The 27,829-nt window shown below is 41.8% G+C and overlaps 1 protein-coding gene across 2 annotated transcripts in view; it reads right to left on the bottom strand.

Moving 5' to 3' along the window:
- Positions 1–27,829, bottom strand: part of PLXNC1 (plexin C1) — a 322,454-nt gene that overhangs the window by 70,714 nt on the left and 223,911 nt on the right. For both annotated transcript variants that reach the window (XM_061204178.1, XM_061204177.1), the window contains 5 exons: positions 17,299–17,413; positions 9,566–9,713; positions 6,148–6,235; positions 4,040–4,142; positions 3,798–3,899 (listed from right to left, as the gene is read on the bottom strand). In XM_061204178.1, the coding sequence (XP_061060161.1) occupies positions 3,798–3,899; positions 4,040–4,142; positions 6,148–6,235; positions 9,566–9,713; positions 17,299–17,413 (556 nt within the window). The remainder of the gene's footprint in view (positions 1–3,797; positions 3,900–4,039; positions 4,143–6,147; positions 6,236–9,565; positions 9,714–17,298; positions 17,414–27,829) is intronic.

Consider the following 27,829-nt stretch of genomic DNA (forward strand, 5'->3'; position numbering starts at 1 on the left):
AGGAAGACACGATTGATGCATAAAAGAACTGGATGGGGCTTCCCTGACGGCGCAGTGGTTAAGAATCTGCCTGCCAGTGCAGAGGACACAGGTTCAAGCCCTGGTCCGGGAAGATCCCACATGCCACGGAGCAACTAAGCCCGTGCGCCACAACTACTGAGCCTGTGCTGTAGAGCCCGTGAGCCACAACTACTGAGCCCGCGAGCCACAACTACCGAAGCCCGCATGCCTAGAGCCCGTGCTCCGCAACAAGAGAAGCCACTGCAATGAGAAGCCCGCGCACCGCAATGAAGAGTAGCCCCTGCTCGCCACAACCAGAGAAAGTCCGCGCACAGCAACGAAGACCCAACACAGCCAAAAATAAAATAAATTAATTAAAAAAAAAAAAAAAAAAAAGAACTGGATGAATTTCCAGAGAACTATGTTGAGTTAAAAAGACCAATCCCCAGGGCTTCCCTGGTGGCGCAGTGGTTGAGAATCTGCCTGCCAATGCAGGGGACGCGGGTTCGAGCCCTGGTCTGGGAAGATCCCACATGCCGCGGAGCAACTAGGCCCGTGAGCCACAATTACTGAGCCTGCGCGTCTGGAGCCTGTGCTCGGCAACGAGAAGCCGCGATAGTGAGAGGCCCGCGCACCGCGATGAAGAGTGGCCCCCGCACCGCGATGAAGAGTGGCCCCCGCTTGCCACAACTAGAGAAAGCCCTCGCACAGAAACGAAGACCCAACACAGCCATACATACATACATACATAAAAAGAATGTAAGCAGACAAGAATAGCATTAAAAAAAATAATAATTAAAAAAAAAAAAAAAGGCCAATCCCCAAAGGGTACCTCTGGATGATACCATTTGTATAAAGTCTTTGACATGATAAAATTATAGAAATGGAGAATAGATTAGTGGTAGCCAGGGGTCAGAAATAGAGAGTGGGAGGAAGGAAGTGGGTGTGACTATAGACAGGCAACGTGGGGGAGACTTGAGGTGACAGGGCTGTTCTGTATCTTGACTGTTGTCACTGTCAATATCCTGGTTGTGATATTGTGCTATTGTTTTGCAAGATGTTACTATTGGGGGAAACTGGGTAAAAGATATATGAGATCTCTCTGTATTATTTTCTCACAACTACATGTGAATCTACAACTACCTCAAAATAAATTATTTTTCTTCCAAAACAATCATGAAAAAGAAGAACAAAGTTGAAGGACTCACACTTTCTGATTTCAAAACTTATTACAAAACAGTGTCTTATTACAAAATAGAACAGACATATAGACCAATGGCATAGGATATATAGCATAGAAGTAAACTGTTGCATATACAGTCAAATGATTTTTGATAAGGGTGCCAAGAATATTTAACGGGGGAAAGGACAGTTTTATTCAACAAAAGGTCTTGGGAAAACTGGATATCCATACAGAAATGAAGTTGGATCTTTACCTTTCACCATATACGAAAATTAACTCAGAATGGATCAAAGACCTAAATATAAGGATTAAAACTATAGAACTCTTAGAATAAGAGCTTTATGACATTGGATTTGGCAATGATTTCTTGGATATGACACCCAAAGCACAGGCAAGAAAATAAAAAAATAGATAAACTGCACTTCAACAAAATTAAAAACCTCTCTGCATCAAAGGATACAATCAACAGAGTGAAAAGGCAGCTTATGGAATAGGAGAAAATATTTGCAAATCATATATCTGATATAAGGTTGATATCTAAAATATATAAAGACCTCCTACAATTCAACAACAAAAAAACCTGATTATAAAATGGACAAAACACTTGAATAGACATTTCTCCATAGAAGGCACACAAATGGCCAATAAGCACACGAAAAGAGTCTCAATATCACTAATCAGTAGGGAAATGCAAATCAAAACCACAACAGACTACCACCTTATACCCATTTAAGACGGATACTATAAAAAAACGAAAACAACAAAGTGCTGGCAAGAACGTGGAACGCTCATACGCTGTTGGTGGGAATGTAAAATGGCAGAGCGATAAGGAAAACAGAATGGTGTTCCTCAAAAAAATTAAAAATAGTATTACCATATGATCCAGCAACTCCACTTCTGGGTACCTACCCAAAGGAACTGAAACAGGATCTTGAAGAGGTGTTTGTACACACCTGTTTATAGCAGTATGAGTTACAATAGCCAAAAGCTGGATGCAATTCAAGTGTCCATCAATGGATGACTGGATAAACAAATGTAATATATACAAACAATGGAACATTATTCAGCCTTAAAGGACATTCTGACCCATGCTACAATATGGATGAACCTTGAAGACATTATGTTAAGTGAAATAAGCCAGTCACAAAAAAGACAAATCCTGTTTGATTCCACTTATCTGAGGTACCTAGAGTAGTCAAATTCATAGAGACAGAAAGTAGAATGGTAGCTGCCAGGGGCTGGGAGAAGAGAAAGTGAGCAGTTATTGTTTAATGGGTACAAGGTTTCAGTTTTGCAAGATGGAACATGTTCTGAAGATGGATGGTGGTGATGGTTGCTCAACAATGTGAATACTTAACTCTACTGAACTGTACACTTAAATGTGGTAAATTTTATGTTATGTGTATTTTACCAAAATTTTTAAAAAACGACTGAAACAACAAAAAAAGAGGAGTTTAATTTTTTTTTTTTTTAAAAAGCCACTGCCTTTTTGATTCAAACACCTGTCACTATGCCTTAGTTTCATAAAACAATGGGAAGAGAAATGTGGCTCATCACTTAATAAAACCTCAAAGACTTTAAAAGTCTGAAGATATTGGCACACCAAGCTTTTCTAATGCCCTTAATTAACTTCATAATCCATTTTGATTCACATTCCCTTTGCTTGTTACTAAATTCACCTAAAGTTACTCTCAACTTTTTGGTAGTGATTAAAAATGTGCTACTTATTTATATTGGCAGTTGACCTTAAGTAGCAGCAAATGGATACGTCAAAGCCACAGATTAGCCAAGAAATAGAAAACTGAGCCCTTAAGAACAAAACATGTTACTGTTTTTAATTTGTCTGCTCCCACTAGACCCAAGGTTAATGAGAACAAGAACTTGTCCTTTTTTGTTTTTCACCACATAGTAGATGCTCAATTAACTTCCATCAAATGAATGAAGTCAGCATTTGTGTACTAAATGCATCGACCCGGAAATGTTTACATGGTCATGTTCTCTCTTTTCAAACATGTCTGTCAGTTGAGCTTGGTGATTTACTATGAAGAAAATAAGAGGAATTTCCAAAGAAATTTCATGGAAACTATTTTTCCATGAAAAACAGTTTTGAGATGTGAAGAGAAATGTATATTTGTTACATAGACACAACTCTTTGTTTTGACACTATTGACTACTGGTTAGATCATCTCTGCAAAGAAAAATAATCCAAAGAGATTCGTTTATATATTTTGCATAGACACGCCTAGCCCTCACATACCCCACCCCCCCCAAAATGCAATCATAACATGTGGTTAAACATTGAAATCCCCTCAGTGCTGTGTGCTCTATACTTCCTTCTAACTCTCCCTGAGAGCCACGAAGTCAGATTTAAAATTTTACTTTTACCGGGCTTTCATTTTTCATAATTACAGATTTTTAATTTCTTTTATGCGAGTGTGCAGCTTCTGATGTACTGAGCCAATTAAATGCAACTTGGTTAAAAACCAAAGGTAAAAAAGGGAATTTGGGTAGAAAGTAAAATAGGGAATTTTTAAAAGGAACCCAAAGTAGCAGGAGATGTTATTGCCATTCAAAGGGGGATTTTCCCATTATCGATATGAAAACAGGGTCTGACCTGCAAGCCCTGGGTGGTTCTGTTACTTGTCTTCTCCTTGAATCTTCCTCCTCCTGCTGTCTTGGGTGGGGCCCATTTCTCAAAAGCCACTGGACAGAGGTCCTGAAATGAAGAATATCCCTTCAACATCCGAACGGGTGGAAATTCGAAGTTTGAAATAAAGGCAAAAGACAGGCTGGGGCTAGGTGGTCACAAATATTTATTTTTGGTTAAACCCTGTAATACTGAAAATGTCACCTTACCTGGTTCCTCTTGTAATCAGAAGGGTCGCAAGCTGTGAAGGGATGGATACATTTTCTCTCACTTTTACACCAAGCACAGCCAGTTCCAATACATACTGGGCATCTGGCAACACAGAAAACCAACTTAATTCCCTCATTTTTAGGAAAACGTTCATATCCTAGAATTTCCCTCTGTGATGCTGCATGCGAGCATTTAAAAGAAGAAAAAAAATCCCTGGATAGACTGTGATGCACCCAGGGGAGAGAGGACAGTCCTTTGGGGCTAGGGATATAGTACTGACTTTATGCCCTGCTCTGGGCAGCCCTCGGGGCTGATGGACCATCATTACACTTGCTGGGAGGTTGCCATGGAAACCTGAAGCCGGGGTCACCTGGTATGTCAGTAGATAACAGGAACCCACTGAATCTGTTTCTGAATCCAGTTCTGCTATTTGTCTACCTTCAGGTAAGTTTCCCTCTGGAGACTGATCTCCCCCAGCCCCCCATAAACCCACCCTTACTCACTGGAGCAGAAACACTGCCAAATGCCTGGAAGACGGGAAACTAAAAGTGCTACCTGGCGAGCAGAGAAAACAGGGTGCCAGTGTTTGCTTTTTAATCAAATTAAGGAAGAACTGTGTCTACTAATCAAATAACCATGCATGGATAACAGCGGACTGAAAAGCACTTAATAGGATAATCAGTGTTAAAGCAAGAACAATAAAAATGGAAATCGAGGTGGGTTTGGAAACGTAGCCAAAGGAGGCAAAAGGAAGCCTCAGCCCGGGGACAGTGAGAGGACTAGGTCAGGAAGAGGGGACACATGTGCATTTCATGTATTCTTCCAGAAATGCCAAGGTATCCTGAGACTCTGACCTACAGAAATTGCAGTTTCGGTGGGAGAAGAAAGCACAGACTCACCTAAGGGTTCACCCGCCACCGAAGTGCGCTAGAAGCAGGTTTGTGACTTACGCTCCTATCGCTACCCCTCAAGTGCGATGACTTTACTAAGTGCTTTTCGAAGGGGAAGTAGGTACCCAAGGAAAGGGTACTCCCCCTCTGGGTAGCTGTGGGTCTGAGGTCTGGTTCTTAATTACCTAGCTGTGGACCTGGGGCATGGCACTTCCTCTCACCAGGCCTTACAAGTGTGGGTGCAGGAGCTGTGTTCTGTTTAAACTCTCCTTGAGCTACACAGGTCTATTTAACTCTCCCTCTTTTTCTTTTTTCCCCCATTTTCACAGACTTCTGAGGCTCTCTGTATCAAGTTTGGTGTTTTTCCTCCCTGAATTCATTCTGTTCGTTAGAAATCACTGAATTCAATCCCTCTTTCAAAGTGCCGCGGTGGTAAAGGTGAAGTCCAGCAGCTCCTGTTCATATAGCTGTAGGGTGGCCTCCCAACTCAGCTTCGAGTTCGAATGCCTTTACCCTGAAGAAACTATGGTCCCCAGACCAGACCCAAAGAAATCCACGTTTGGTACTCACACAGTTGGTCAAGCAAACCACTGAAAGAGCTATAGAATCACTAATAATACAGCTTCCCATTGTTTCCATGGGAACATCCATCCCATCTTGCAGCTGGAAAACCAGGAATCTGGGAGACATATTTCCTCTGTCTTCTGTCTATTTTAGAAGCAAGGAGTGAGGTGTGGTCCTAACTCAGGGGGGTACGTAGCTCAACAGGGCCAAACGCGGTACAAAAACGTGGGTCACAATTAACATGTTCTTTTGATGACAGAGACTTCCTCTTGTGCTTCTCCTTGACTGTGACTTCCCCTTATCTCATGCTCAGACTCTCTTCCTTGACTCAAATTCCCAAAGCCATTCTGATGAGGGGAGAACCTAGCAGCACCCCTTCGCCTAATACTTCAAGGCTACCTCTTGGTTGGAGGAATGTATTTCCCTGTGGGTAAAATACACCCAAGCACAGCTGTTTGCCTCTTCACTGCTCCTCCTCACTTGGCAGGGCTTGAACAAGTCAGCTTATTGGCTCAGGGGCTCTCCTGGCTCCCGTTAGGCCATGCTCCAAAAGGGATCTTGGAAAGTTCTCCTCCACAAAAGAGGTCTTTAGTAAAGCAAATAAATACATTAAAACCAATGAGAGAATATTCACATTTTAAATAAAATCTTACTCTCTTAATGATGAGCAGTTGGTAAAGTTGAATCTTCTTGACACACTCCAGGAACTGAAGGAGAACGTCACGTTGACAACTAAAACATCTGGAGCAAAGGGGGAAAAGAAGTCATTGACGGTGGAGCCCTGCTATCATCAAGCAAAGCTGTAAATGCAAAAAATAAATTTTTTTTTTAAAACATTTATTTATTTCTTTGGCTGCGCCAGGTCTCAGTTGCCAGCACTCAGGATCTTTGTTGAGGCATGCAGGATCTTTTTATAGTTGCGGCATGTGGGATCTAGTTCCCCGACCAGGGATCAAACCCGGGCCCCACGCATTGGGAGCGCAGAGTCCCAGCCACTGGACCACCAGGGGAGTCCCCAAAAAATAAATATTTTTTGCCTCCTCCACAAAGAGGGTGGGGTGTGCCAGCTGTTCGCTAACATTTCAATCAGTATGTGGCTCCTTCCCAGGGGGCCATTCACGTCAGGCAGCCGAAGTGCACAGTACAAGCCTCCAAACAGACCTGGGCCCACCTCGCGTTCCAGGCCTCCCATGGATAATCACTAAGAAAAAGCCATTTCACAGCCCATTTACAGCTCATACTCTCCCTGGGATCACTATCTCAGCTTGTAATTGGCCACAGCATAAGAATAAAACAAGTCACCGAGCAAGAACTGCCTAGAACATGATAACCAGAATGTTAGAGAAGAAATCCTGCACCTTCAGAAAAATCCACACAACGGATATTTACCTAACAAACTCCAAAGTGTGGTTCCCATGAGCTGGGAGCCATGATCTTCTTGGAGTCAACTGTTGCCAAATCTATGATGAAGGTTTTCTTATTTGCTTTTGAAAACCTACCCATGGGTTAGAAAACCCCCAAAGAATAAAGTAATAAGATAAAAACTCTGCTAAATCAGCATGAGAGAAATGGCATATTTCCTGTACCTCTTTAACTTACACACTCTACCCTAGGTGATCCCTAAATCTGGTTGTGTATCAGAATCACTTGAGAAATTGATGAAAATATAGATTCCAGAGCCACACTCCTAGATATTCTGACTCAGCAGGGCTGGGAGATGTCCGGAATCTGTGTCTGTAATCTCCCCACGTACTGACTGTGTATAGCCAGGTTTGGGTGCGGCAGCCTGGAGCAGTGCCTTTCAAATCCTATTGTGGCCAGGGATCAGTGCTACTCTGTGATATTTTCATTGTCACCCATTTTGGTATCAATATCTTCTTCCTTTTATGAATTAACGGGGAGAGCAGATGATGCTTTTAAAATGAAAAGTCTTTCCTTGACAAATTAAGAAGTTGGCCTAACTTTGTTGGCACCCCTAATTTTTCAACTGAAATATTATTAGTATGTGATTCCAAAAGCCTGAGAACCCTTACTTTAAGGGGCTTCTCTTTAGCAGGAACATTCATTCTGAAAGCCAGGATGCCACATAAAATTCTGCTCACATAAAGTGGGTATATGTGAAATGATAATCCTCTGTTCCAAAGACAAGAAGGTCTGGAGGGCTGGCGTGACCTCTCAGCAAGAGCATTTGAACAGACACTTGATAACTGTTAGTAGCACGAACATATGGGCAGTAAGCACTGAGGGACTCCCAGTGAAAATACATATCAATGGAATCAACAAGTGTCCAGTGACGGAGACTAGCAAGAGTCGTACTTTCCTGAGTATCAACTGTGCACAAAATACTACTGGGAAATATCACAAGGAAACGAATATATATGATCTCTGCTCTGGAAGCATTCGCAGTTATTCTAGAAGAGATAAAATAACTTAGGTGAAAAAGCACAGTGACAGTATAGTCAAGGAAACACCCTCTGAGTGGTTCAAGTTCCATGCAGCACCCGGGTACCAAGATTGGGGTGCAGGTGGGGAACCCAGAGGGTTCTGGAACAATCGGGATGATTAGAGCAGAATCTGTCAAGGCTATACGGAAGAGGTGACTTTTCAAAGCAGAAGGGAGAGAGGATTTGGTGAAAGAGGCAAAGCCACTACAGGCCACAGACAAAGGTTTGGCAATGGCCACTGGCTGGCTGAATGCAAAAGGCGGGAAGTGGGTTTGTTTGCCTGCTCAGAATATGGAAGGCATCCAGAGAAAAGGGCAGACAAAGGGTTGGGTTCAGTTGACGGAGGCTGTAAAAACAATCAGCTACACAGTAAATCAACTATATTTCAATTTTTAAAAAAAGATTTAAAAAATTTTTAAAAAGCAATCAACTAGCTTTCCAAGGTGATCTCAAATACTTCCGAAGCTTATGTTACAGGTGAGCAAGACCTGCATTTTAATAACCCATGAACTTGACTCTACTTCTTCCTGACCCAGAGGGACTCATGAATCCTCAGTCTGTCCATTGTATTAACTCCTAACCATCCTTTGAATCCACCCACTTTGCTCCACCCTTACCTGTCTTCAACAGTTTCAGCTCTCAGTCCCCTCACCCGGTCACTGCCACAGCTTCCCTTCTCTCTGACCTTTCATAACTCAGCCCTTCCCTCCTCCTGCCCCATTCTCCACCTGCGGCCATTCATTCAACAGAAATTTATTGATCATCAATGGCTACTTTGTGCCAGACACTTTGTACCTTCTTTGGTACCCATTTTCTATCATTCCGCTTTCTACCTTATTTGCCTTGGCCATATAGAAGCTATTTTGGCTCCTCAGACAAAGCTTTTTCTCTCCTTTTGGACATCACACTAGTTGGTCTCTGACTGCATTACTCTTCCCCTTCTTCTTTGTCCAGCTCAACCCTATTCATCCTCCAGGAAGCTTTCCTTGCCCCCTCACCTGCCCCCCCAAGTCCAGTTAGGTGCCCTTTTCATGTGCTTCCCGTGGTGTGCTATGCTCCCTGCATGCTACCCACTGAACTGTAAGGTGCTGTTTACTCATCTCTACCCCCAAGAGGCTCTAAATACTGTGAACAAGGACCAGGTGAGTGTTTTCGGTCACTGACTCCCTACCATTTAGCACAGTGTCTGGCACGTAGATGCTCAATAAATACTTCCTGTATGAATGAACGAATGCAATGAACTTAAGATGATAAAATATTGGCCGTTCTGTTTTCTCATCTCATCAAGGGCATTTCCAGCTTTTCAGATCTCTGAATTATCTGACCCATCCACGTAAGGTCAGCCCAAAGGTCTCTGGCTTGACTCCACTCACCTAACCAACTTACCATCCTCTGTCATTCTCCAGCCACATGTGACTGTGGGGTCCTGCACTCATGTGATGAGTGGAGCAGAGGTGAGCGGGACTGAGGGGAAAAGTGGGAAGCAAGGGGTAGCGGGAGAGAGAGTCTACAGCGTGGGACTATTCAGATTCTGTCATTTAACTTGTTTCCTGGGCAATCTGGACTCAGAAGTTTCTCTTGCCTGCTTCATTTTCTAACAACAATAGAAACAGCAGAGTCCACTTGCCTTTGTAGGTTGCTCTGGTCGGGATGCTGCAGATGCAGGTCTCATTGGATACACTTTTACCCTTGCAGAGCATCCTGCCGGTGTCCACGTTCCTCACCATGCACTCCGAGTGTCTTGGAGAGAAGCTTCCCACCACAGTCACTGTCGTCTGTGTGGGGAAGAAAATTCAGGAACCAAATTATTGTTTTTTTCCATCATTTCCATCCATCCTAGAGCCTTAAATGAACTCACCTCTGACTTGCCATAGAAGAAGTTCTTAGATTGGCAATGTAAAGAAAGAGATGTTTTATTGGTTATTTAATTTGCTCTTTTGTGAATCGCATATTCATATCCTTGGACCATTTTTTCTGCTTTGTGTGTATTTTTCTTATCAATTTTAACAGCTCTCTGTATAGTATAGATATTCATCCTTATCTGTCATATTTCTGACATATTTTCTCCTGATCTGTTTGTCTTGCAATTTGTATGTGTGGTATCTTTTACCCTACACAATGTGTTTTTATGTAATCAGATGCAGGGTTTCTTGTCTTGGTTATAAAGTTCTTCCCAAAGTCTTGCTTGTGGACAAATATAATATTGTTCCACCATCTTTGTTGCTTTATTTTTTAAACTATGTCTTTAATCCATCTGGAATTTATTTTTATGTATAGTGTAAGATAAGGGCCGAACTTTATTTTTATCCAGATGGTTAATCAGCTATGTCACAACCATTTACTAAAAAAAAAATTCCTTTTCCCACTGAACTGAAATACCACTTTTGTCATATATTAAATCACCATATACTTGCAAGCTATTTCTGAACTTTGCACTGTTCCAGTTATCTATTGATCTAATTCTATTCCAATGTCATCAAATTTTTACTACTGTGGATTTAAATATATTTATGGCAAATCTATTTTTATTTTCATAATTTTCTTAGCATTTCCTAGACATTATTCTTCCATATGAACTTTAAGATCATTTTACCCAAATGGGGTGTGGGGACTGAGTTTAACTGGAATTGTACTAATATATGCATTAATTTTAGGAGATTTTATATCTTTATGATATTAAGTGTTCTCATCTAAATACATATTTTTTTTCATTTGTTTATGTTTAGGAGGGAGGAGGAGGAGAAGAAAGAAAGAAAGAGAGAGAGAGAGAAAGGAAGGAAGGCAGGAGGGAGGGAGGGAGGAAGGAAGAAAAAAGAAAAAGAGGAAGAAGAAAAAGAAAAAGGAAAAAAAGAGGAAAGTTAAAATAATATGCCAATGGGAGACCGCTTTTGCATCATGTGCATGCAGGGGATCTGGTGAGGAGGTGGGCTAAGTTTTAGGAAGCTGGGAGCATAGGAAGTGGTAACCTTATCACCCACGATGAAGAGCGATAGTCGCACACAACCGAGGAGGTGTCCATCTTCTGTTATACTTCAGACCTCTGCCCAGACTCTGCACAGCCAGCTAAGACCACTGTCTCTCATCTTCTGATAAGCTTGCTAAATCTATTCTAGCCCTGGGATCTCACCCCCATCTTTCCATTTTCAAAAAATCCTGTTTCTGAGCCATAGGATCACGCTGGAAAGCAAGTTCTTATAGTCCAACTTCCGCTGGACTGAAGTCCAACCCTCTCCAGGGGACCTGAACATAGTACTGAACCCCAGACCATCCCCAGCAGCTCATCTTCAACACCTGGCTGAACTCTCATGCATGCTTCACCCCTGCATTTCTCCCTGTACCGCACATCTCAGCGCGTGACTGTTATCACCTGTTATCCTGTACACATGTATGTCTTAAATTGAATTCATTGCTCAAACATCATAACAAAAGCACCAGACAGCTTGTTAAAGTCCTGTTTTCACTAGCTGTTTTAAATTTTCCACACTGCCTTCCAGTTCTCACATACATAGCATTTACATAACTGTAATCATTGCATTAATTTATTCCATAAACATTTATCAAGCTTTTAGGAGGTGCCATGTGCTACACAAGGCATTGATTACTTCAGTGAAGCAAGCAGCTACCGTCCTTGCCCTCAAAGAGCTTATAGTCTAGCAGAAGTGTGGAAAAGTCTGCTAGATGAAAACTGGAGGGCCACACAGGATTGAGATCATTAAGAGATGACAGAAGCCTGGGCTAGGATCGTACAGTAGAAATGGAAAGAATTGACAGCTTCAATGTACCCATTAGAGGTAGCACGGGGCAGGACTGGAAGTGGGGCATGTGGCTGTGGTGAGCAAATGGGTGGACACAGAGGTGCTGTATATCGCAATGGGACACACTGAGCAGGAGGCAGACCTTGGGTGGAAAAATCAAGACTTCAATTTTTGGATGTGTGTAGTTCAAGATGCTTGCGTGATAATTAAGAAGATAGAATAAGCCTGGAGCCCAGAAGCAATCTGGGTGGGAGATAAAGGAGACATCGACATATAGATGGTATATCAAGCCATGGGAGTGGATAAGATTGTCTGTGGACAAAGTACAGAGTCAGAAGAGAGGAAGAGCCAAAACTGGGGCTGAAATAACTCCAACATTTAGAGTCAGGGAGAGAAGAAGCCAGCAAAGGAGGTCGAGGCATGGTCAAGAAGGAAGGAAGAGAGCATGGAGAAGGTGCGCCATGGAAGGTGACGGAAGACAGAGTTTCAAGAATGCAGCCAAGAGGCCAAGTAAGATGAGGACTTATAGTGTCTGCTGGAATGGCTCCATGGAGTTCAGTTTCAGGGGAACAATGGGGCAGAAGAAGTTGGAGTTGATCTGAAAATAGGAGACAGTAAGTTTTTTCAAGCGGTGGAAGAAGAGGATAGCCAGGGAGTTGAAGGTATTTTTGTGTGACTTTGGGTTCCAGGCAAGAAGGGTTAAAAAGCTGATACCTTGGCTTAATGAACCCAACGTGGGAATCCTTGCCAAGTTAATAACTCTTTCTTGAGTTAAGCTGGATAAAGAGGGAATGAAGACCCAAAGAATCAGATGAGATATGAAGTTTGAGAGTCAATTAGCTAGTAATGTCCATGGGGCCAAAGAACTTGTCGCATAACATTCTATCATTCTATCAACAGACCTTACTTTACTTAACCTTTCCTCTTATTGCCAGTTTGGTTATTTCCACGTTTCTAAGTCTATAAATGCCACTGCAGTCACATCTGTAAGCTTCTGGGTTTTCTTTCAAATTACTTCTTCAGAAGCCTAAGCCTGGAATTAGTGCTTCAAACAGAATGAATATATTTATGACTTCTGAAACATATCGCCAAATTGCTCTTTCCAAAAAGGTTGTGTTAATTGGCTTCGCCATCACTAGGTGTCAGCAAACCTTATTTTCACTTTAATTTGTACTTATTTGATAACTGGTGAAGCTGAACATACTTCCATATCTATATCTAACTCTCTCAACCTCCTCTTGTGAGAATATACACTTCTGCCCACTTACTTTTTGGTGTCTCTAGATTTTTCTTTTTACTTTCTCCTAGCTTTCATATCTTGCAATTAATATCTTGCCTGTCATAAATGTTTTTCCTGAAGCATGTGCTTTAGTCATCTCTTATTTTTCCTTGTATAGATTTTTTTTAAAAGTCAAGTGTATGAATATTTTTCTCTTGCTATTACAGAATATATTCCTTCAGAGCCAGAAAATTATACTTCCAAATTATCTGATGCTCAGTTACTTTCTGTTAGGTTTTTAGATGAATTTCTTAATTAGCCTAAAATTTATTTTATATTTAATGTAAAAAAGGTGAATTAAACTATGTTTCCACGTTGTAAGCCAGTTATTTCAGCAACTTTTATGAAATAATTCTTTTGTTTCCTCTTATGATAATGCTTTTTAAAATTTTTGCATCTATTTCTGAGCTTTCTACTCTATTCCATGGATCTATATTCCTATTTTTAAACCAGAGTCATGGGCCAAATTATTGCCACTACATATGTGTTTACAATCATATGGAAATGGTCTTGCTTAAATAATTTTCTTTTTTCAATATATATCTTGGATATTCTTGACCAGTTCATATTATTATTCCAGATGAATTTTATATTAATTTTAAGACAAAGTCTGTTCAAATTTTCACTGGGATGGCATGAAATCTAGAAAATAGATTGAGGAAGTAGTGACATTTTTATGATCTCTTCCCACCAAGAAACATAGTATATGTCTGGATATATTTAAGATGTTTTTCATATCTTCCAAGAAAATACCTTATGTGTCTTTGTTTTTATTTTTATATTTGCTTATGCTTTTAATTGATAAGGTTTTCCTATTATGAATTATAAATAGCATCAATAGACCACTGCCTCACTATCTAATTACTATTACTATTGCTTAAGACAAGCTGTTGCATAGCCAAAATCACTATTTTGGTAGCTGGCTTCAACATGTATCTCCTAGTAAAAATGATTTTAAAATATAGGGTATATACCTCACTCTTCAAGTTTGTGCCTGAGTACTTCTGTTGTTTTTAATGAATGGGATCTTTTATTAACGGATGTTAACAGTTTGTCTTACATGTACTAAGGTTATCGATACTTGAATGTTTACTGAACAATTAAAGTTTTAAAAGCTAATATATTTAGATTTTACAGATATACAACCACTTAAGATTAGCAAATAATGATATTTTTGTCTATTCCATTCTAATAATTATTTCTATTACTTGTTTCTTGTATTACTACACGGGACACAACTTTAAAAACAACGTTGGTTGTATCAGTGATGGAACTGATGTTTCCGTTCTGATTTGTAAAAGAACACTTCTAGTCTCTCCTTTCGGAACCATGCTGTTTGTGGGAAATACTTTTATTCCTACATTTTTTTCTGTTTTTATCAGTATAAGCCATTTTTACTGACTGTTAAAAATCTCTTTATAGGTATACAAACATATAATTTTACATAATGCACAAATGAGATGTCATGCATCCCTTTTTGTGTTTGTCTGTGTATATGAGGATTTCAGTTGTTTGTGTTTTTGTTTGTTTGTTTTTTTTACTTGTCTCTGACCTTCCCTCCACCACATGAGTCATTCCATCAGGGGAGCCTATGTTTACAACCTAGCATGAATTCTTCCATGTTTTTCTCCATGCTCAAAGAACCATATAGAGACATACATACATAAACATATACAGGGACATTTTTTGGATCAGTACAAGATCATGCTATACATACTTTTCTGCATCTTGACGTTTTTACTCAACAAAATCTCATGAAATCCCTCCAAGACAATTGGAATTGCTCTAATTCTTTCTTTTTAATGCCAATTTCATGACGAGGATGAGGATACATTATCTTCTAATTGTCTTGTGTAAAGAGACAAAGCTTCTTGGAAACAGAGTCTCTGTATTATATGGGGTTTTTTTCCCCATACCAAGAAAGTTACTAGAATGTTATTAGGTATATGATGGGCAGTGAGCAAACACTCTTTGAACCAAGCTAATAGATAGAATCGGAGAAAACCATAGACTTCCATCTCTATGGGTCTGGGATAAGGAATTATTTAAATAACCAAAGATCTAAGACTTTCAGGCAAGTCACTGCTAACAACCAAGATAGGAAATATTTTGAAATAATATGACCAAGAGATGGAGACTGACATCTTATCGAAATTACTAAAATAATCAGCCCAAAGGTGGGTTCAAAGAATAGCTTTACTCAAATTACTAAACTCATATCTCCTTTACCTTGAGAGTGGTGGTTAGGTGGAGAGAGTGACATAATGGTTTTGTGGGAAGACTCTAGAGGGATTAGCGTAAACCACAGTGGGACTCAGGGTGGGGAAGAAAGCACCCATAGTTCTCTGGGTGGTAAACATTTTTTGTAATGTTCCAGACTAGATGTGAATGGTGATTAACTTATACTAGTGAACCCAAAGATAGGTCAGCAAATTGTGTAAGCAGCACTTCTCAGTCAATGAACAAGTTACTTTCCCTCACCGCACTTAGCTGAAGTACTACGCTTAACATTTTCAAAATGATAAAAGAAAAAAAGTTTTGTGTAATCTTAACTTATCGGAGTCCTGGGTGTATTCAATGATCATGGTATTTTCTACCAGTCTCTATCAGCACTAAAGTCGGCTATTTTGCAGACTGATAAGAGAAATAAAAATTTGGCCATACCTATACTTAGATGCCTAAGCATCCTTTTCACAGAATCTATTCATTCTGGTGCAGGGCTGATGGAGGCTTGGATGAAGGCTTCGAAAGGTTTTTTTTGGCCCCCCCACCCATCCTCCACACTGCCACCCACACGAGGACAACAGAAAGTGACAACAGCCAGATAACTTGAAATCCATGAGTTCTGATCAGTTATGACTTGAAAGCTTGATTCTTTTTATTATTTATCCCTCATTAAATGCTCTGGCTCTCCTTTATTAAATGTTAAATCATCTTAAGTGGTACGGTTCTTGCTATTTGAAATGGCAAAGTGTAAGGGGAAAGAGAAAGTGACCCATCTCCTTGTTAATGTGGCATTCAAATAAAACAGAGTGAGCTCAACAGACAGGTCAGGCTGCTGATGGTGATTCTGTACAGTTATCCATAATACAAGAGATGTAATTAGGGAGAAAATGTCTCCTTCCAGCCACTGAGATTGCAAGGCAGGAATTCCATTCTCCCATGGGGCGCAGTTGGTATGTGAATCAGAAAATGCCTGAATATGCTCACGTTGCTACCTTTCTCTCATCCAATGACAGGGCTGATGTGCTGCCTATGGCGGTACTGCCATAGCAAGAGCCCACGGACTTTCCAAGGAACACCCCCCTTGCGATATTCACTGCCCACATTGCTTTCTCTCCCTCTCTATCAACATCGCCTGAAGCCATGCACATAAGACAGTTGTCAAGAGAAGTCTGAACACATCAGGAAAAGAAACCATAAAACAACAAAATTCGACACTTAAGACACATTTAAGGAATCTTGACCATGAATCTGAACTTATTTTTTTCTCAATCAATGTGGTTTGTTTTTTTTTAAGATTTTTTTTTTTTTTTGATGTGGACCATTTTTAAAGTCTTTATTGAATTTGTTACAATACTGCTTCTGTTTTACGTTTTGGTTTTTTGGCCACGAGGCATGTGGGATCTCAGCTCCCCGACCAGGGATTGAACCCGCACCTCCTGCATTGGAAGGCAAAGTCTTAACCACTGGACCACCAGGGAAGTCCCTATCAATGTGTTTTTCTGCGACATTAGTAGTCCATCTTTTCCTTAATTTCAACAAATAAAGGTCATCTTTAGCTGCATAAGATGACAAACTCCATGAGGGCAGACCCATGATGTGTCTTATTCTCTGCTACCTCCCCATCACCTTGCAGAGTGTATGGCAGCTGGTGGGCACTAAGTATCAGTTAACTAAATGAGTGGACTCTCATAACTAAGCTTATTTGATCGTTAATGGATATTTTACACACAGAAGGAAGTTGGCGTCAGTTGTGTAAAATGAGACAGTAGAGACCAATTAAAAATCTTTCCTCGGGGCTTCCCTGGTGGCGCAGTGGTTTAGAATCTGCCTGCCAATGCAGGGGACACGGGTTCGAGCCCTGGTCTGGGAAGATCCCACATGCCGCGGAGCAACTGGGCCCGTGAGCCACAATTACTGAGCCTGCGCGTCTGGAGCCTGTGCTCCGCAACGGGAGAGGCCGCGATAGTGAGAGGCCTGCGCACCGCGATGAAGAGCGGCCCCCGCTTGCCACAACTAGAGAAAGCCCTCGCACAGAAACGAAGACCCAACACAGCCAAAAATAAATAAATAAATAAATTTAAAAAAAATCTTTCCTCTTACCTTATCTTTACTGCTTCGAAATAGGTAAATTTGAGGGCACTTTTTAGCTCCAGATGAAATATCCAGCCAGTTTTCTGAGTTCTTTAAATGCCCACAATCTTCTTTAAAAGTACACCTATCAAAAAAGAAAAAAAGGGGGGTAGCGGCAAAGCAGCACACATGCCTCAGTTAAAACTTTCTCATACTTGGCTTTGGTTCAAAATGCCAGGCTTTGTATAGTGGATTACTGATTTCAAGAAAGAATAAGAACATGATGCTAAAACCATGAAAAGCAACAGGAAACCAGCAGAGCATTTTTTCCATCATGTCTCAGAGCAGAGAACAAATGTGGACATGTTGAACTTAGACTCCTGAGCCATCTCTCAAGATAACATTGCCAAATACATCCAAAACACAGCTTCTCCTGCATTCTACAATTAAAGAGCCCCCTTCTAGAAAAACCTAGTACAGAACAGCTCAAGAAAGGGTTTACACATTGTATACATTTTAGGTTTGCGATTCATTTCTAGAATATCAACCCATTGTGTAACTTTTGTTGTTGTTAAAAAAAAAAAAATTAAAGCGACCATTTTGTGCTTTGCAGTATGATAATCAAATAAACATATTGCAAGGGCAGAGTCTTCCCAAGAATTTGATAAGACATTCCAGAACCATCTGCTACACAACATTTATTTTGACAGATACCAAATTATATCAAAAGATACTGGGTAAAACATTTGCCAGGGCCACTTTGCCAAGTCGGCCAGCTCAGAGGATGCCCCCAAATAAATCTTAAGCTGTGGTCAGGGCCAACTACTTTGATAAACACCATCATAAGCTGAAAGGTGAGATCACTGCTTTGCTTGATGCCTGTCTCGGTCACTCTGGGTCATGCGAACTTGGGAACTCTTGCCTCACCAGGAGGGCCGCCAACTTAACAAGAAGAATGAACACCAAGGGCCGTGTGATTTCCGAATGGTGTTGGGCCCCACAGACATCCCCTGAATGGTATCAAGGAAAGAACAAAACATCTGTTACCTCTGCCTCCTCAAGGCCCAAGGTTAAAACGAAGGGGTGGAGGAGAACTAGTGACAGTAAGTTTTAAAAAAAAACTGAAAATTCATGAATCATGTGAGATTGAAAAGCAACTAAATAATAACCACATTCAGCTCTGGGGAGTCCCTGAAAGGATGTAAGTGGAGTGAGGTGTGGTCCCAAACAGTGTACTTGACTTCACAAGCATTTTATTTCTTCTTCTTCCTCTTCTCTCTCTTTTTTTAATTCTTAAGAATTTAGGCCCCATGGCTTCATCTTTGAGCGCTGAGCTAATTTGAATATGACAAAAATAGAACAGGAAGCCAGCGAGTTTCATTAACCACCACCCCCAAGTGCAATACTTTCAGTGTGTCATCATATTCTAACATCTTGGGGAACCCTGCTTACAGGGAGCACATCTGCGTCCAAACTCTCCTCCACCTGTGTCAGTTCCTTCTCCTTCTCATGACCGTGGGGATTTTCATCAGCAATTCTCCAAAGCCATAAATTTACCTGACCCTTGATGGCTAGCTCGTCCATCACGGACATTAAGTTCAAATTAAACCTCCTTTCAACATCAGGGAGAGTTTGTGATGGAGGCACATGTACGGCTGGATTGAAACACAGGGAATGATGAGGTTGGTTTCCTATTTTGTATTTGAAAGTGATGATGACTGTCAAAAACTACCTGCCTCTCAGAGGCCTTCTGGTTTGTATAATAAAGCACTTCCTCTGCCTAAAAAAAGGCAAAAAAAAAAAAAAAAAGGCAAAAATAAAAGAAAAAAGTCAGTTCTAGAGAGACTGGAGTACAAATATTTTTGTAGGCTCTTAATACTGCCTGGGAGTCAAGGCCTAAGGCTGCCAAAAAAACAAGTGTAAAATATTTCATACAAATAGTGCTATAATTTGCCAATTTGTAGGCAGAAAACGGTAGTGCCACTGAATTATCACTCCCTTTTCTGAACTCCTATGGCATCTCTTGTCAGCACCACACATTTGGGTATTTAATCATATGCTGCCTTGAATTACAACTTAACTGTTTCATATGTCTATGTCATTTCCCCCCAAGTAAGCTGTAAGATCCTCAAAGGAAGGGAGAATGTCTTTAATATTTCTTCCATAAATCCTTCAGTGTCTGGCAGCATGGTATGCAAATACTAGGGTTTCAATAAATATTTTTGAATGAATGGATGAAACATGAAATCTCTATAGGTCCTTTCTGTAGGTGATTTTTCTTTCTAGAGTTTCCTTATGATTTATGTCTGACTTGTACTTGCAGTCAAGAGACTATCTTTAATGTAAGCAAAAAGTTTGAATCTGGGGCCAGAGAGGCAACAAATTAGAAGTTGAGGCATTCAGTTTGTCTTCTGGGGGGAAAAAAAAAAAAAAAAAAAAAAATATATATATATATATATATATATATACACACACACATATAATGGACATTTCAATTCCTATTTTGTATAAGGTGAAAACAAAATTTAACCATGTTAAGCAACTAAACATAAATTCCTGGTTTATAAAACACCTCTGAGATTTCTAAACTCTCATTCCTTGCTTCTCACCAGCTGTAAAATAAAAATAAAAAAATAAAAAAGCAAACCGTGACACCAAGAATGTATAACCAGATGGTCAACCAACAACAATATCTTATTACTTCTCCAGTACTGCAGATTATAAAATCTTCACGACAGCACGTTACCCACACAAATTTCTTCAGGAGGGGGAACAGATCTTACAGCTCCCACGTTTTAGTAAACAAAACCAGTTACTTTGAAATGGTCTCTTTTGAAAGCCATCACTCTCATTCCTATACATCCACGAAAGCAACGGTCAAGTGCATAGACAGTTAAGCCTTTGCCCAAATAAAATTAAAATCTCATTGTCAGACTCGACTCTCGGTGAGGCTGATCCTCAATGAAACACTCTCAAATAGGCTGATTTCTTAACTGGCTTCATTACAATTTCTTCAGGCCACAGATAGGAGGAAAATGGGATTCAAATTAGAATGAGCGCATTCTGGAAAAAAATGGCAGAGATATGTTTGCTTTTCTTATCTTATGTTATTGCCCCACTCTCTACGGAGGATCTCTCTAAAAGTCCTAAGCCTCCCAACCAATATTTTATTTTTCTAGTCCTTATTTCCAGCTAGCTCTCTTGCCTACAAAATAAGGCCAATGTGCAGACACTAGCCTACTTGCAAATTAGGAAACAGAGCCAGCTCAAATGCAAAGAGAAAAACTGCCTGAAGAAAAAAAAACCCCAAAACCCAAAAGTTAATTTAAAAAAACCTTTGCTAGGTGAAAGAACCGTGGATGCAATTTAGTGAATGAAACTACTTAACAGGCTTGTTCATAAAATCTGCTGTAGAGCTTAATCTATTCAAAATAATAAGAGTTTGAGATTGTCACTCAAACTATTCAAGTATGTGGACCAACCCTCCCAGACCCCTAACTCATAACGTTCATTCAAAACCTACCCCGGCCCCGACTCACGAACAGGGAGATTCCAGACACTTGTTTCTAAGTTTGCTGTTTGGAATTCAGAAAGTATTTGCATACAGTGGGTTTGCTTCCTGAGTCTGTGGAAATCTGTCTAAACCCTGATGTCCCTGAGTAACTACCCCACCATGTACCTGCCTGGAAGGAACACTGCCCCGTGCCTGGCACTGTTCTGAGTGTTTACAGTTAGTCTTCCCCTATTAGTCCTCACAACCACCTCATTCTACAGGGGTGAAACGGAGGCTCAGAGAGGTGCAATAACGTGCCAAGGGTGCACAGCTCCAAGTGGCTTAAGTCTGGTTTCAGAGCCACACGCTTGGCCCCTTGGCTGCAGGGCCTCCTGTGAGCCCTAACTGCCATTTAATAAGGTGCACAAAAACAATGACATTTAGAGTTCCTCCTGGCTTCCTGGGGCCCCAACAGTGGTTGGAGAGTGGGGCTGTGCCAGGATGAGGTGACAGAGACGAGGACCCCAGGAACAGATGAATAGAGAAGGTGAGACAGAGCATCCAGGATGAAGAGGGGAGCAAGGATTTGGGAGGAAAACAGGGGCGGGGGGGGGGGGAATCTGAGAGGCCTCGAATTTTCACACATCACTAGCCCTGAATACAAAACATCCAACTAGAGGTTAAAATTCCAGGAGGCCCCCAACTCACAAATCTATTGTGTTCCAAAAATTTGCTTGCAAACCATCTGTTTGTAATATGGAAAACACTTTTCTCCCCACAGAAATAATGTTATAAACAGTGATTAGGTCTCCAGGTTAGCCCACAAAACCTGTTTATCTGTAATGTAACTTCAGTTCTATCTGTTTGCAATATAAGAGTAGCAGAAAACGATGAGATTGAAGCCATTTGCATCATATAGCAGTTTTTCTTCTTTACTTATTTGTGTTTTTGCTCAGCTGGTAGTCTGGGAACAGTGCCCAGCTGGATCGACTTTTAAATTTATTATTACAGTATTGTATTTATACAGTATTTCTATTTTTTTAATGGGGATGGCTTAAATTATTGTTTTCATGCCAACATAAAGAACAGGGAGACCCATCTCTGGAAATGAGCTGAAGTTTCCAGGCAGGTGAAATGCCCATGGGATGGGCTGGGGGACCCTGAGAATCTGACTCTTTTAGGCTAGAATCTCTAGGTAAGAATTTAGCACTTACTCAACCTTGAAATAGAAACTCTGAACTCAGAAATGTAACTTCTACTTCCTGCCACTCGGATTTCATCAGCATCTTCTAATCTAATTGTTCACAAGAGCAGAGGGTCCCTGAACTAAACTGATAACTAAATATCAGGTAATTGGCTTGAATGGGAAGGGTGGTGTGACCTGTTCCAAAGATTCTCTACTGATATAATATCAGAAAACTTTTAACAAGGAAACAATCCAGCCTCTCTCTCAGGAAACAGGAGACTGTGTCCATCCTGTGGGTAGATTTTTGCCACAAGAGCAAAGGTCTTCTGCTAAGTGATTTGAAACAGCTGTCCGCATTTTTCGGAAAGGCACGGAGTCCAGAGGAAGGGCCAGGTGGTCCCCAGAATCAGGGGGCTTTCATTAACACTGTCAGTCCACAAGATGGGGAAACCAATCTCAACTGAAAAGAATTGGAAGTCACTGTGAAAAACTAAACTCTGAATTGCAGGCCTCCAGAGTCAGCCAAGGGGGATGCCAAAATACGAGACCAAAATAACTTGCCGGGAAAGCTGAAAAATTGAATTTCAGCTCCAGTGATGAAGATCCAATCTACATAAGAAAATGATGCTAATAACAGAGACAATTTAGAAGATTTTTTTTTTTTTAAGTGAAAACACCTCACCTGCCAGGAGACGTTCTTTCACGTGATTTGATTCACTTATTCTTCACAAAGCTATGAAGTAGGTACAACAAATTTCCCTGCTTTACAGCTGGGGAAAACTGAGGCACGGAAGGCTCCATATTGTTTTCCCAAGGTCACAGAGTTAGGAAGCAGAGCAGCTGAGATACCAAACTAGGCAGTGCAGCTTCAGAGTCATGGTCTCATCTCCTACCCTGTAATGCCCCTCATAAGGGCTCTCACTCACTGAGCCCTCCCCAGGGGCCAGGCACTGTTTCTAGACTTTCCGGGACTTAACTCGTTGATCCTACAACCACCTCAGGAAGTAGGTATTATTGTTATCGGCTCCATTTCAAAGATGAGGAAACTGAGGCACAGAGAGGTTAGCATGCTATGAATCTCAGCAGTCTGGCACTAGTATCCATACTCTTACTACTGTGCCAATGCCTCAAAATTTTCAAAGGTTTCCGGGATAGCAATGTCATAAATGCCAAGATAAAAGTAAATATGTCCTCCCAGAGCTTGGGCCCTACGGGAAAATATAGGTTTTATTCCACTTCTCAGCATTTCTCGAAGTGTGTTCTTCGGGTTGTTTTAGGTGTTAGTGTTAAAGGAGGGTCAAGAAATTTGGGAAACACTAGTTAAATAAAATTAATGGTCTTCTCTATCGCAGGACTTCTCAGAGCCTTGAATATGCCTGTGTGCTTTGTAACTTTCCAAGACAGAAACGGATGATGCACCATCTTCCAACTTTTTTGTTGAGGAATTAGAAGTTCTAGCCATGCACATTGGGAAACACTGCCTGATCTGTTAATGAGTAATAATCCAAACGGAAGATCAAATTAGAAAACTTTGGGCCTTTTTTGTCTCTTTTTTTCTCATCTCTCATACTAGTTGATTGTGACCTATTAATTCCAAGCATTTCTCTATACTATCTCCTGCAGTCCGCCCTCACCCATCACTTCTCACCTAGGCTCCTGCAGCAGCCTTCTGATGGGCCTCCCTCCTCCCTGCCTTCAGTCAGCCTCCACAACAACATCTAGGTATTCTCAAGGACAGAACTGATCACATCACTTCCTACTTAGGAACCCTCAGTGGCACCCTTTCACTTACAGCAAACGCCTCTACCTACATCACTTTCATGACCGGGGGCCTAGAACACACATTTCCACACTCATCTCAGTACCCAATACCATGATCGAGCTCCTGCTTTCCTCTCCAAACTCATCCCCAGGCAATCATGGGTTGATAAGTCTGTCTCTCTATTTAGCCTACAAGCTCCTAAAAACATCGGTCTCTAATATCTAGTACGTGGTGCCTCACAGAGAGCAGTTACTTAATAAACACATGCAGTGAAACCTGCCCAGCTCTTCCTGGCATGTGCAGAATGCCCCAGGGCCTGCAATACTGGTGAAATGGTGTTCCTAGTTCAATGTCACCTCTTCCATGTCTGCCCAGCCTCCAGGCAAAGCAGTCGTGCCCTCCTCTGTGTCCCCATGGGCACCTTACAAATGTTCCTGGTATATATAGCACAACGCATTGGTTGCTGATTGCCTGTCTCTCTGACCAGACTATAAGATCCCCAAGGAAAAGGCCAACCTTATTCACCATGGCACCCCCAGGGCCTAGTGCCATATCTAGTATTCCTTCTACAAATATTGTCTGAGTGCCCACCAGACATCAAACACTGGGCACTGGGGACACATGAATGCCTAAGCCAGTTAAAGCTTCCCTCTTAATGAGCTTATATTCTGGTGAGGCACACGGACAAAAACCAAATAAGCAGACAATAATTTAAATAGTTTCAAACTGAGGTAAGTCTTCTGCAGAAATCAAAAATATAGCAGGAAGGAACTACTTTAGATAGGCTGGTCAAGAAAGATGGCGTTTCAGCTCAGATTTCAAGGATGAAAACAATCTAGCCACATCAAGAGTAGTGGGAACAGCATTCCAGGCAGAAGGAACAGCATGTGCCAAGACCCTGAGTTCACTGAAAGCTTGGTCTCTGCAAGGAACTGATTAAAGACCAGACTGGCTAGACTTCAGTGAAGGAAGGGGAGAGTAGAGTGGGTCTGCCAGTTACAAGCTGGTGACCTTGGGCAAATCCCATGCCCTCACACTTGTGTCTCCAGCTTTCCAACTGCAGAAACGCAGATAATAATGGTTTCTATTTCATGGAGTTGTTTCAAAAACGTACATCTATTTAACTGAGGCTTCCAAGAGTGCCTCAGTAAATATTAGTATAATAGTTGTTATTATATTTATTACACAGGCAAGTGAAACAGAATTTAGGTAAAAGGTTTGGATGACATAAGCCAAACACACACACAAAATCATAGAGATGCAGGAGGGATCTGGGCAATAGGCGTAACCAGACAGCCTTCTGCGTTGCCTACGTACACCAGGTCAACAATCAGCCTGCCTTTTCCATGTAAGGAGGCAGACACAGCTCACGGCTTCTTGGAAGTTTCTTTTTTTTTTTTAATAAATTTATTTATTTTATTTTTATTTATTTTTGGCTGTGTTGGGTCTTTGTTGCTGCACACGGGCTTTCTCTAGTTGCAGCGAGCTGGGGCTACTCTTCGTTGCAGTGTGCAGTCTTCTCATTGTGGTGGCTTCTCTTGTCGCAGAGCATGGGCTCCACGTGTGCAGGCTTCAGTAGTTGTGGCTCGCGGGCTCAGTAGTTGTGGCTCGCGGGCTCTAGAGCGCAGGCTCAGTAGTTGTGGCGCACGGGCTTAGTTGCTCTGTGGCATGTGGGATCTTCCCGGACCAGGGCTCGAACCCATGTACCCCGCATTGGCAGGCAGATTCTTAACCACTGTGCCACCAGGGAAGCCCCTTGGAAGTTTCTTAATCACAACCCTCCTCCTCCCAAGGGTTCTTGGGGTCTCCCTATGCCTTGAGCTCCAGCTATGAGAGCACTTTCCACAGCATATTGAAATTATTTGGTCAGTGCCTGCTTCCCACACTAACCTGTGAGCTTCTCCAAGGCAGATCCTCATTCATTTTTGTTTCCCCAGGGCCTAGTATCTGGCCTGGTATTCAACAAGCGTTAGCTAACTTGGATTAAGAATTAAATTTTCAAGTGACTAAATTCTTGTCTATGTCTCCATGATACCAGCATAAGTTGTTTCATTGATTTTTGTTCACTGGGCTGGCCAGTTAACTGGCGTGGTGGAAAACCAACCTTTGTCTTGAAACTTGGAGCTATTTAGCACACGTAAAACACATCTGCAGACTGAAACACTCACACAAAAGGGATTTGTGGCCTTCACCCCATGTGGTTCTTTGGTGAGTGATGAGTGCACTAAAAGTTGGTGATTTAATTTCCAAATGCAAACCCTGAACTGAAGAATTTAAGGGAGGCATTCGTAAAAAATAGGTAGCAAGGAAATAAAGATGGGAAAATGATGCCTCTTGAGTCAGGAAGATCTGGGTTCCAAACTGCTCTCCCACACATTTGTTCTGTAACGGGGAGCACATTCCTTAGCCTCTTAGGACCTCAGTTTCCCCACCAGTAAACAGCTGGCAGCGGTAACAACCCCATCTTCCAGAGAGCAATATTGAATCCCACATGGGGCATTTCAGAAATGGTCCACTCTCCATAGAGCGGGATACAAGTGCCCAAATGTTACAAAACATCACAAGAGCAAAAACACAAAAGACTGGCAGGAAGGCTTCCAATGAAGATAGGAACATCTGTTTGAATGTGGAGGAGTTGCTGGGAACAGGACAAGTACTAGGTCACCAAGACAAGTGAAAACATTTGAGGAATTTTTAAAAGCCAATCGATACATACTTACAAAAGTGCTTGCTGCCTGAGATAAGGTCATTTCAAAAAAACAAATCTATTCCATTAAAACATATATTTACTAAAAGGGGTGTTCCTAATGGTACCTGCTTGAGTCAGGCTACATCAATTAAAGAGATGCGAGGATAAGTAGTTTGGAGGCTGAGGTTGGACCAAACAAAACTGGCTTCTGAGTACGGTAAGCATTCTCCCTGTGCCAGCCACCGTCAGCTGTCCAGGCGCAAAGAGCTGGGCGCCTTCATAGTTTCAACCCCTCTTCACCTTCTGCTTTGAAACATTCCCAGCTCTTCTAACAGCTGACAAAGATGATGAAGAACCCAGGGGATTCATGTCCACCCAAGACCCGCCCCTCCCAGCGTGAGAAGGCCCCCAAATCCCTTTCAGCATCTGCGGTAACCCAGATGCACGGGTTTGGCCTCTGCCAGGGTAATTCAGTGATGCCCCCAGGCCCGAATAACATATCCTCTCTGCTCCCCACTGCTTCCACCCCACAGACAGCTGTCCTACTTGCTTCTACACAATTAGTTGGCACAATGGGGTCCTCACACAAGGAGGAGGGGCCACCCCCAAACCCCATTATTATGATGATCGCTGCCATTAGAGCTGCACTGGACCATAAAGGAGTGTCACTGCACAGACTTCAGGCACGAGGACACATCCCGGATTGGAAGGAAAGGAGGGACAGATGCAGAATGAGAACCACCTTTCACCTCAAACTGTCTTCCCGGCCACGCGGCTAGATGAGGCCACAGCCTACGAAGGGGGACATCCCCAAAGTGCAGTGTGCTCCTTTGGGTCTTGGCTCAGCTGTCCCCTTCTCCGTGAGGCTTTCCAGGATCCTCTGGTTGAAACTAACCTCCCCTGCCTCCAGTCAGCATGCCCTACCCCCTCCTGGCTTTATTTTTCTTCCTAATAGTGATTGCATTTGACATGCTATTTCCTTCTTTATTTTCACATTGTCCATCTTCCCTCATGTAGTGGGTCGAATAATGTGGTTCCCACAATTCACATCCACCCGGAACCTCAGAATGTGACCTTATTTGGAAATAGGGCCTTTGCAGATGTAATTAGTTAAGGATCTCAAGATGAAATCGTCCTGGATTTAAGGTGTTCAATGACTAGTGTTTTGCCAAGAGAGAGGAGAAGGACATTTAAGGCCACATAAAGATGGAGGCAGAGGTTGGAGATATGCTGCCAGAGCCAAGAAACGCCAGGAGCCACCAGAAGCTGGAAGAGGAGAGGAAGGTTTCACCCCTCCAGCCTTCAGAGGGAACGTGGCCCTGCTAACAACTTGATTTTGGATTTCCAGCCTCCAGAACTGTGAGAGAATAAATCTGCATTGTTGGAAACCACTGAGTTGGTGACCACTTGCTATGGCAGCTCTAGGAAACT

This window comes from Eubalaena glacialis, chromosome 11 (genome assembly GCF_028564815.1).
Source record: "Eubalaena glacialis isolate mEubGla1 chromosome 11, mEubGla1.1.hap2.+ XY, whole genome shotgun sequence".
NCBI classification, from domain to species: domain Eukaryota; kingdom Metazoa; phylum Chordata; class Mammalia; order Artiodactyla; family Balaenidae; genus Eubalaena; species Eubalaena glacialis.